The 11,530-nt window shown below is 40.6% G+C and overlaps 1 protein-coding gene across 3 annotated transcripts; it reads left to right on the top strand.

Annotated features, from left to right (window-relative positions):
- Positions 1 to 624: 624 nt before the first annotated feature.
- cct8 (chaperonin containing TCP1, subunit 8 (theta)) lies at positions 625 to 11,015 on the top strand. 3 transcript variants are annotated; one of them, XM_034201102.1, is made up of 16 exons: positions 625 to 838; positions 1,639 to 1,729; positions 2,288 to 2,367; positions 2,593 to 2,742; positions 4,256 to 4,436; positions 6,155 to 6,216; positions 6,302 to 6,439; positions 7,065 to 7,243; positions 7,356 to 7,422; positions 7,505 to 7,592; positions 7,688 to 7,803; positions 8,080 to 8,151; positions 8,271 to 8,435; positions 9,127 to 9,246; positions 9,687 to 9,814; positions 10,734 to 11,015. In XM_034201102.1, the coding sequence occupies exons 1-15, from the start codon at positions 779 to 781 to the stop codon at positions 9,792 to 9,794; spliced, it is 1,677 nt and encodes a 558-aa protein (XP_034056993.1). In that variant the 5' UTR covers positions 625 to 778; the 3' UTR covers positions 9,795 to 9,814; positions 10,734 to 11,015. The 3 variants fall into 3 exon arrangements, with proteins under 3 accessions (XP_034056993.1, XP_034056991.1, XP_034057003.1); XM_034201100.1 differs by having other exon boundaries at positions 9,687 to 9,818; XM_034201112.1 differs by lacking the exon at positions 9,687 to 9,814.
- The last annotated feature ends 515 nt before the right edge of the window (positions 11,016 to 11,530 follow it).

Below are 11,530 nucleotides of genomic sequence, written 5' to 3'. Positions count from 1 at the left end.
AATGTTCCCTAAGTAAAATTAAGTATATTTCACAAAGCCCTTTTTAAAAAAAAAAAAAGATTCTTTCAGTAAAATAAACATGACCCAGCAGAGTAAATATTGAATTTCCTCTTCTTACAATCAATTAATAGCAATAAGTCAATTTAATTTATTAACTGTTAGAACATAACATTTGATTATATTGAGCAATGTATAGATATAATGTTCCAAAGGACCAATGTACAGTACTACAGCAACATAAATAGTGCCGTCAATTTCATGCATAAAAATGCATAGAAAATAGTTTTATTATTATTATATATCTTTATGGAGCATGCATAAAAATACATTATTCTCAAAAAGAGAAGAGATGCTATATAGGCCAGACTATAGCTAAAAGCCACTTTCTATTCAATTATAACTCATATTAAACGTGTCGCAGGTCCAAATTGTGCCACTTGGGTTACCAGAAATACACCCAACAGTGTAAACAGTCCTCCAGATTGCACACGCCCTTTTAGCGACGCCTATATTGAAAATTAAGAAAATCAATTATGAGATTTCTGAGGGTTTGCTTTAGATTTAGCAATGCAACTACTGGTATAAAGCCAACAGCTCCACTGTGTGGTGGTCGCTGCAGGTGAAACGCGCATCGTTCAGTTTGTCTCTCGCTGCTCCCCGTCTGCAGCCCACGCCTCGCTGTAGTCGCTCCTCCTCTGTCTCTCCGGCTTTGTATCAGGAGCTGAACCCACGCCGCGGCTAACTTCTTCAAGATACCTGGGCTGATAAACATCACAAAATGGCTCTTCACGTCCCCAAAGCTCCGGGCTTTGCCCAAATGTTAAAGGATGGTGCCAAGGTGAGTTTAAATGATATTGTTGGAGGAGTTTGGTATGTTTTGAGTGCGGTTTTGAACTAGCATGCTATATAGCCTAGCTAGTGTTAGCATGCCCATTCACAGTCATGTGGGGAGACTTCTAGAAGGATGCCAGGCCGCGTAGAGCTACTGCACCCTGGGCTGCTACGAACTAAAGGCTGTGTCTTTTTTGTACTCTCCCTTTTAGCTATTAAACATGATGTATATGTCTGCAGTGTTGTTGCAATTATAATTGACAATTGAAGAGCAGTCACACCCATTTAGCCGTTAGCTAGCTCTCTTAGTCTTACATCGTCACATCGCCTGTCTCAGAGATGCTGATGTTTTACTGTCTCGAGTTCGCTTTATATTATTTATTTTGATAACGAAATTAAACATACTAACCACATTACACATGGGTTTTTCATGTTGTCCAAGTTCTTGATACTGTTTATTCCCTATTAAAATAATTCTGATAGAGCCGACCCGTTACTCTTACACGCATTATTTTACATACGGTTTAATTGAAAATGCAAAACAAGTATTATTTCTCAGACATCATACGTTGCGATTATTTGAGATGATTTACATTTTTTTTAAAACGACCAATTCATGACATGGCATAAAATATGCTATAGTTAGCCAAAATGCTACTTTTCATATATTCCCTGTTCAAGAAGTTCCTCTAAAAAAAACGCCTAAAACCGACCATGCCGTTTAACTAGCTTATTACAATGCATGTATATGCAATGCACCTGCTTCTATAAATCACCATAATTGAGTTACTTTGTTCTCCAACGCAGCACTACTCCGGGCTTGAGGAGGCTGTGTACCGCAACATCAGAGCCTGCAAGGAGCTCTCTCAGACCACACGCACCGCCTATGGGCCAAACGGTAAGCTCACACCCAAGAGAAAATATGTTTAAAATCTAAGTTCAAACTTAGAAATAAACTAAAGCGGTTCATGTTCAGCTCTCTGATAATATTGTGCACACGTTTGCACAGCCCTTCACATTTAAAATAGAATACACTGTAGTTTGTCCTATATTCATAAGTTTTTTTAGGTATTGGGTTATCTGTCGCCACTTTTTAATAGCGGGTAGCTGGCTCCTCCTCAAAATAACAAGCATTAATCCTAGGGGTTAGGGTTATTTAGAGAGTCTGAACAAAAGTGCGTATTTAGAGAGTCTTAAAAAAAAAAAGTGGCGATGGATAGCCCACAAGTACCGTTTTTTTGTATATTTAGTTTGGGTGTAAATACTTGTCTTAATTCTTTTTTTAATCCTAGTAGTTTCTTAAACATACTTTTTTAAAGTTTATAATCATTATATATTTTTGACCTACTCTTACAACTTATATTCTGAGATTGTTAATGTCTGCACCACCATACACCAAATGAAGTTCCTTGTGTGTATAAACGTACCTGACAATTAACTTGATTCTGATTTATAGGTATGAACAAAATGGTCATCAACCACTTGGAGAAGCTGTTTGTCACCAATGACGCTGCAACGATCCTCAGAGAGCTTGAGGTAACGATGCCTAACATATGCAACAAATACAGGAATGATTAATGAGGAAATGTAACTGTTTACATAATATTAATAATACTCCTTTTGTAGTAACAGTATTTGGTTACTCTTTTTTAATAACAGTTTTAACCATAGTGTGAACAATTATTCTTTGTGCTTTTTTTACTTTGCGTGTTTGCCCCATTAATCACCAAATCTAATTCTTGTACTTTTTCTTTTTAATAGGTTCAGCATCCAGCCGCTAAAATGGTTGTGATGGCATCCCACATGCAGGAGCAGGAGGTTGGAGATGGTACAAACTTTGTCCTGGTGTTTGCAGGAGCTCTGCTTGAGCTCGCTGAAGAGCTGCTCAGAATGGGCCTGTCAGTGTCAGAGGTAATAAAAAAAAATGTGCAGGAAAACTATATCCAAGTATTTGATCATCAATTCTGGTCATTTAAGTAGTTTTGCATGCAATCAGAAAGTTCTGCTTCCAACCTCTCCAATATTTTGTTATATGTTTTGCTTACATCATATTTAACAAAGAAATATTGGGTTTTGGACTGAGAAATGAAAACATTTGAAGGCATCATTTTAAGAAACTGCAATACATAAATAAATATCATGCTGATTTGTTTAAAGAGCCTGTGACAGCCTCCCAACAACTGTTGTGCAATGAAATATTGGGCTACTAGTCATCTCGAACCGTCAGTTTAAAAAAGAAATTGCGATACCGTTCCGATAAATATCAATAATTTCGAACATCGCGGGGAAATTCCTTCGACTCATTTTGAAGTTTTGGGGGAAGCCGGAAGTGACGTCAATGCGGGAACGCTTCACTGTGCGGCGAGAGGACAAAGTGTGTTATGCGTAGAAATTGTGAGTTACTGAGTTTAGGCACGTTAATAACATTTTAATGAAGTTGACTACAGTATATTCATATTTGTCAGTGCTTTCATGTCAATTCGGCGAACATAAACATAAATGATCGTGGTGAAGATGATTTTAAAAATCGTTTGTTTGAGCCGGTCTGCATTTCCTGATGAGAAAACAAACTGATGCTTTTTGTAGTTGTAGTACACCAACATGGATTAAACCTGTGTTTTTTTTTTTACCACAATGTTGGGGAAATTAATGGATAAAATGCACGGATTATTATTATTATTCCCACTCCGATCGGGACACTAGGTCCACCGTTTCCCCGCAGCGAGGCTCCCCCGTTGACAGTTTACGTGGGCTGGGCTGGATGCAGTGGCGGACTGGCCATCGGGACGAATCCCGATGGGCCGGTAACGAAGTGGGCCGGTCGGATAAGTCACTAGCACATCCCCCACTCCCCTCGTTGACAATTTACTAGCGGTACCGAAGTGGGCCGGTCGAGAGTCCCGGGATGATTTTCAGTCCACCACTGGCTACATGACCATATGATCGCCCATATTGACGCACCTAATTCTTAAACTTCTAACAGATACAACATAAAGCGATCCTTCAGCCTCATATGAGCTCTCAGACACGTTCAAAATTAAACTGTCATCGCTGTCTGAGCTTGCTGCTGTGTGCGCCATCGTGCGTTTACATGCAGATGCTGGGATCCTGAACGGTGCAGCTGGAGCGCTGTGCCCGCAATGACGTCACACATAATTTGGCGGGACTTGAAGAATCCCCGAGAAGATCCAGAAAATGGTCAACATTGAAGGGCAGATTAATGGTTATCAAAGTACAAATATCCAAAATCAGTTCAGTAAAGATTTTCAAGGGGACAATATTTACTCAAATTGATGGGTTTGGATGATGGGGGAAACCTGTGTCACAGGCTCTTTAAGGTTAATGGTAAAGACACTTTCTTTCTGGATCCTAAAGAAATGGATTGCTGCTTTTTGCTCAGTGTCTTCTTCCCTCTGTGAAACAGGTGATTGACGGCTATGAGATGGCGTGTAAAAAGACTCTGGGCATCATGGCCGACTGCGTATGTTCCAAAGCCGAGAATCTCCATGATATTAAGGAGGCAACGGCTCTTATCCGCACAGCAGTCATGAGCAAACAGTACGGTAATGAAGACTTCCTCGCCAACCTCATCGCCCAGGCCTGTGGTGAGTCATCAATACAGAACTCCTCAAAGATATTTATTAATACTTACCGAGAGGACCCTAATTCGGGTCCGGCGGGTAGTTTTATCACGAAACTGCATCTCAGGGCTTCTTAATATTTTTAAAAACCTATTAATGTGTCATTCTCACTTAACGGTTAGAAACTCAGCTAACTGAAGATATGAACCATTTTTACCGAAACAAAGCACAAGTCTCACAAGAAGCGTCTAAATGAGCCCTGAGCGAAAAAATGCAAACACACTTGGCACATAACTCAAGGTAAAAATACCCTTATTACTGATCGTAATCGCACATACAAGATATCTGATTAAAGCTGAGATTCCACAGATTCTATAGGTATTGGTATCATCACTGAGCGATCAGAACTCGCGACAGGGGAAGCAAACACAGACATCACAACATGTAGCTTTACGGAGCATTCAGGGGAGATCGTCTCACCTTAGCTGTTATTCTGATCAAAAGTCGTGTTCAATGGCATTAAAACGATAAAAACTCGGCTGAAGGTTAATCCAATGTGTCTTTGTCACTTTGAAATGATTACTGATAATCCATCATTCCATTTTTATGTCAAAAATGGAGATTTCATATTCGCTGCTAATGATTGCCACCAGAGTGCATCGCAGCTTCCGGTTACGGGGCATTCTGGCTGCGCAGCACTCGTTCACCAATGGGTAATGTTTAGATGGATTTTTAGGAACTTCCCCTCGATTCCATTTGCTCCAACGGTTAAAAAGAGATGTCTATCATCAAAATCGACCAAGGGGGGTCAGATATATGGCAAATCCACCCAAATGACCCCAGAAGTGTTTTTTTTCTTCTAAATCTCTCTAAAAAGGTCAAATTGAACTTGTTTTGCATCAATCTTGATACAGGGTACTTATTATGTGTTATAGTTTGGATTCCTAAAGCTTTTAGTCTCCGATCCCATCATCCAAGGGTGGTTTTCACCAAGTATTTTTTTCTTTTTGGACAGACACTATAATTTACATATTTATTTACTATGTTCAATCTGCCGCGGATACAAGCGGCCAAGATGGGTTTTCTCCGCAGGGTGGCTGGTGTCTCCCTTAGGGATAAGGTGAGAAGTTCGGTCATCAGGGAGGGACTCGGAGTTGAGCCGCTCCTCCTTCGCGTCGAAAGGAGCCAGTTGAGGTGGTTCGGGCACCTAGTTAGGATGCCACCTGGGCGCCTCCCTAGGGAGGTGTTCCAGGCACGTCCAGCTGGGAAGAGACCAAGGGGTAGACCTAGGACCAGGTGGAGGGATTATATCTCTTCGCTGGCCTGGGAGCGCCTTGGGATCCCCCAGTCAGAGCTGGTTGATGTGGCCAGGGAAAAGAAAGTTTGGGGCTCTCTGCTGGAACTGCTACCCCCGCGACCCGACCACGGATAAGCGGGAGAAGATGGATGGATGGATGGATGGATGGATGGATGGATGGATGGATGTTCAATCTGAATTTACTTTAAAATAAAAGCATCTATATTGATTCTGACACTTCTACATCCAACTCACAGGTTTATCATTGCTTTGAGAAAAAAGATGATTAATTGACCCCTTTTAGAAGGGAAGATATGGTCATTTGTTCTGGGAATGTCATTTTCGAGCCTGAGACCTGACAAACAGGCTCAGGGCTTAACAGGTTAATGTAAGTATTCATTCTGTATTTCTTTAACTTTCTTTTCCTTACTGGGTTGTGTTTCAGTGTCCATCTTCCCAGAGTCCGGCAATTTCAATGTTGATGGTGTCAGAGTATGCAAGATTTTGGTAAGCAGCATTATCCTTTTAAAAGTATTTGGTTTTTTTTGCTGTGTTTTTTGTTTGGCTCTAAATCAATGTCTGGTGTTTTCAGGGCTCTGGAGTGACATCTTCCACCGTGCTACATGGCATGGTTTTCAAGAAGGAAGCGGAGGGAGATGTAACATCAGTTAAAGACGCCAAGCTCGCCGTCTACTCCTGCCCCTTCGACTGCATGGTGACAGAGACCAAGGTGAGGAAGACTCCAGTATCTCTTTGATGCTTTTAAACTAATCTGAATCCCTCCAACATATGCAGGGTTTCTATTGAAATATTAGCTATTGAAATAAAGAATTGACTATATCCTCCTGGGAACCGAGGGGGAAAATAAATGTTTTCCAATATTTATTTTATTTGATTCCCTACCTATTTAGGGTAAAAAAAAAAACATCTTTCAATTTAAACTTTTTTACATTTTATTACATTTTTAAATGTTACAGTATGTCCACTGTAGAGGACGTCAAGACCTGTAGTCAATGTACTGGGAAAAGTAATACATTGGACTCCAGTCTGCACGGGCTGCAGGGTCAGCTTGACTAGTTTTATGGATGTGATCTCCACTTGATCTGGTATTTAATATCTAAATGTATTTTTGGCATGTCAAAGCGAGAGAAGCTTAAATATAAATAATATAATGGCCAAATATCATTTAGCAGCTTCAGTTTCAGGGTCATGATATTGTGCAAAGTGTTATAAACGATCCTAGTAACAGTTGGGCTCTTCTTACCCTGAAAAGTCAAAGTGACTGCTGTGGAACAAATGGGCTCTAAAGATGGTCTGTTCTCGGGTGCCAACAATGGTCTTTGTTTGTCTCTCAGGGCACAGTGCTAATCAATAATGCAAAGGAGCTCATGGAGTTCAGTAAGGGAGAGGAGGAAATGATGGAGGCTCAGGTGAAGGCCATCAAGGAAGCTGGTGCCAACGTGGTGGTAACCGGGGGAAAAGTGGCTGACATGGCGCTTCACTACGCCAACAAGTACGACCTCATGGTGGTCAGGTAAGAACCAGAAGAGAAACGTCCAAATAACTGTGAAATATAATGGAGATTGGATAGTATGACTATACTTTTATCACTTCCGAGTCATAACTCCCCCTTCTTCCCCGACCAGGCTGAACTCCAAGTGGGACCTCAGGAGGTTGTGCAAGACAGTGGGAGCTGTAGCACTGCCCAGGATGGTGAGTGCCATCAGGTTTCATTCAGACAGAAACCATCACAAGTCAATGATATCTCTATAACGCTTCTGTTCTGCTCTGTTAGACGGCGCCAACTCCAGATGAGATGGGTCACTGTGACAGCGTTTACCTGTCAGAGGTGGGGGACACTCAGGTGGTGGTCTTCAAACACGGTACGCCTTTTCTTTGGGAGTCTTTATTTTAAATCTGTTCCTTGCTCCCTATGAGTTGAAGGCTCATTGTGTTTGTTCTTGATTGTGTTGAACAGAGAAAGAGGATGGTGTCATCTCAACGGTGGTGATCAGAGGCTCCACCGACAACCTGATGGACGACATTGAGAGGGCTGTCGATGATGGAGTCAACACCTTCAAGGTTCTGATCAGGGTAAGTCAAACCAATAAACCTATGTGCAAATGTCGCAATGTGAGTAATAAGAAAATACCAATGAAGGACTATCTTTTTTTTATTGGCAAAGAAAGATACAAGCGTGACACATTGACGAGGATCTCTTCAAAATGTATTTGAAGGACTTTAAATATTTAAACACAACATGTGTTTTCAAGAATATTGATGCCTCGGAGTAAGGTTAACTCAGCATGTATTTCCATTTACTCTGTGGCCGGCACAGCTGCTAAAGTTTCTGTCTTTCCCCGTTTCTAGGACAAGCGTCTGATCCCTGGAGCTGGAGCCACTGAGATCGAGCTCGCCAAACGAATCACTGAATATGGAGAGGTACAAACATTTAAGTCCATAAATGGAAGTGCACCACGTTCAGATGAATGCCTCGTTTCTCTTTACTGCCTGACTTGCTGATGCATTGCATACCCATGACCTTTTCTTCTCTCCTGTAGTCCTGCCCGGGTCTGGAACAGTACGCCATCAAGAAGTTTGCTGAAGCCTTCGAGGCTGTGCCGCGGTCGCTGGCTGAGAACTCTGGAGTGAAGGGGAGCGAGCTCCTCTCTAAACTGTACTCTGCACATCACGAGGGGAACAAAAACGTCGGCTTTGACATTGAGGTGTGTGTCTGTACATTACTCAGAACAAATATTGAAAATGAAGAATTGACCTGCTCATCATCCAAGTCTTTGTTTATTTTGCCATGTTTAAGCATTGACACATGATGTTAAAAAAGGCGCCCTACGCTACAAAAACTCTAATCTTATTTTGAGTTGTATCTCAGATGAAACATCTTTTTTTACATATTCATCAGAAAACAGAACTTTTGAGCATTTGCGGCTTATTTTGTAACAAAACATTTCCTGATTCTGGTCAAATATAGTTCAAAATGATTTAACTAAATATCCCTTCTTATTTCAAGAAATCTAACCAAGCAAATGTTCACTTGTTCTATTGACAGAGGATGATTCCAGGCCTTTATTGCCGTGTGTGTTTAGCTAGTATAGTTATGACAATGAACGTCTCAGGCCACAGGCTCCTCCAACAGTGCAACACAATAAAATGGATAAAATAGTGCAAGTAAATAAAATGATATGATAGAAACTGTGCAGAATAGTCTATATACAGTAATTGATATATATGATATAAGTGAGTTGCAAACAGATGAATGTTATGTATGTTCTTTCAAAAGTTCAGGTGTTTAACATTCCTATGGCCTGTGGGATGGAACGGTCTCGGAGTCTGGTGATTCATACATTGTTGGGGATTTATTGAACCGTCATGGTATTGATGATGTGATGTTGTCTTCAGGGAGAAGGCCCCGCTGTGAAGGACATGCTTGAGGCTGGCATCCTGGAGCCTTACCTGGTCAAACACTGGGGCGTCAAACTGGCTACCAACGCTGCCATCACAGTACTGAGAGTGGACCAGGTGTGTACAAATACTTGCGGATGATTTAAAAAAAAAAAAACGGAAATACTTTAAATTCAACTTAATCACATTCTGCTTCATCCATATTTACAAATGTATTCACTGTCTTAATACTTTTAGGGTTTTATTTCACCATGTTTTTTAACTATGTTTTGAATAGTTAAACTAAGCAGAAACAGGTGCAACACAACAACTGGAGTGCTGTGCTGCAATTCATATTTATTTGTGTTTCTTTACAAAGAATCCAGACTTGACCTTGTTTTATCAGGTGTACATACTCGCATGGCAGATGACTTCTATTCAGTTGTATTTATTTGTTTACAGTTAGACGTAAAGCTAAGCATTTTCTTAAACTCAGCAGATGAAGTGTTACTGTGCAAGCCTTTGTGAATGATGAGTCTCCACCAGGTAGTTGATGTTAGTTGATATGTGCGATGCAGATCATCATGGCTAAGCCTGCAGGGGGACCCAAAACTCCAAAACAGAGAGGCCATTGGGACAAGGACGAGTGGGACGAAGCACCTGATAATTTTGAAACTCACCATTAGAGGGCGAACACACAACCTCCGTCAGTAGGTCCTGGATTGCGTGTGTGATTTTATTTCTCTAACTCACTCGCTCACAGGAAACTGAAGTTTGAGATGTTTTTGTGCCTGTCACTACTAACGAGTGTGATACAGAACTACTTGCAAGGAAATGTTGAGCTGCAGCATTCAGCCACCTCAAGGGTGTTTTTAATATAAAGTGTGTCACTGACGGCGAACTAAATCACTTGCACTAAACAGTATGGTGTGATGGCATGCTGCATGCACTCATTACATATGTATATTGCAGTCGAAGTGATTTGAAAATGTTGCATGTAACTTAATGTCATTTAATAAAAAGGTAACAGGTAAGAGATGAAGGGCTCGAGATGGTAATGTGGCTGTGTTGCCTGGTGGGCATTTTTCAATCACTACTCAGTAAACAAACCTGAAGCCGGAAGGTCCAGCCCACTTTTTCAATAACCAACTAAGAATATTTTAAATTCAAGAAAACCCCAGGCTATGATGATCATTGGTTTCTGCTCCAGTACAGACTCCTTAATTCTTTGATTAATAACTGAATGGAGATTTAATCTTTAATTTGTTTTACCTTTCGTTTGAAAAGCATTATCCCATGTTGGCACATTTTGTTCCTTAGAAAAACTGAGATGATCAATATTTCACCACTATAGATGGTCCTGCTGGGCAGCCTTAAGGATTTAAATCTGCTTTTCACTTTAAAATATAACCTGCATTGTTATTTAAGCATATAAATCCAAGCAAATAATTGTTATATTTATTTCGGGCTTTCTTCCCATGCTCACTCCTGTTTAACACGAATGTTTTAGTTGAACTATCTGTGAACCTGCTTGCTCCAGAGCCTTCATCCTGCTGCGTGGATCTGTGCTCTAGATTTCCAGCTGGTAGAGAGAGACTGACTAAAACCTTCTTTTCTTCTTCCAGATCATCATGGCCAAACCAGCAGGGGGACCCAAACCCCCCCAGGGTGGCAGGAAGGACTTCGATGAGGATGACTGAAGCTGAGTGCAGCTGATGCCCCTTAGACCCTGAACGCCCCCACATGGATTCACAAAACCCTTTTCTACTTGTTTATTTAAAGCTCAACAGTTTGGGTTATTTTGTAGAAATGACCACACATTAACAGATATGTGAAAGTAAAATGTATGGATGGCACTGTTTGCTTTTTTTGTTCGTAGTCCCAAATAAAATGCACTTGGGCTATCATCTTGGTTTGGATTTTGTTTTTACTTCATGTCACTCAGAAATGGGGTTTGATGTTTGCAGTGTTATGTCCATATATTTTGATCATTTAGAAGATGGCTAGATCTCATATATTTTATTTTTTGGTTAATCTTCATCAATTGGAGAATATTAAATGTCACTTGTAAGATTTACCATTATGGTACAGTATTACTATGACATTGTAAAGTTCTATACATCTCCTGCTCCTTCCGTTGAAGCTCATAAATCAGTACAAACATGCATTTCTTTACCTTTGGTGTTTGCACTTAGCATTTAGTGGGGCAGCAAAAATTATGCATGCACTGGTTTATTTATAGAACACGCAAATTGAAGAGAGGTTGATGACTACAGAATTACTACTACACAATCCATTTATAGTTGTATTGATGCATGCAATTGTTTGTTCCATGCAAACAAACAAACTCCATGAGGTCTGCTATGCAAATAATGTAAACGATAATATAAATTGTCCCTTGTATGTGGAATCGATGGTCTGG

This window comes from Gymnodraco acuticeps, unplaced genomic scaffold, assembly GCF_902827175.1.
Source record: "Gymnodraco acuticeps unplaced genomic scaffold, fGymAcu1.1, whole genome shotgun sequence".
In the NCBI taxonomy this organism is placed as follows: Eukaryota; Metazoa; Chordata; class Actinopteri; order Perciformes; family Bathydraconidae; genus Gymnodraco; species Gymnodraco acuticeps.
Note: the sequence above shows the minus strand (reverse complement) of the source record. Positions and strands in the feature narration are given on the sequence as shown.

What these genes read in the sequence shown, in the direction of transcription:
- cct8 (XM_034201102.1), top strand. Translation starts at nt 779, where the DNA reads ATGGCTCTTCACGTCCCCAAAGCTCCGGGCTTTGCCCAAATGTTAAAG. An exon ending in CGATCCTCAGAGAGCTTGAG is followed by an intron (nt 2,368 to 2,592) that starts GTAACGATGCCT and finishes TCTTTTTAATAG; the next exon opens with GTTCAGCATCCAGCCGCTAA. An exon ending in CAGTACTGAGAGTGGACCAG is followed by an intron (nt 9,247 to 9,686) that starts GTGTGTACAAAT and finishes TGTGCGATGCAG; the next exon opens with ATCATCATGGCTAAGCCTGC.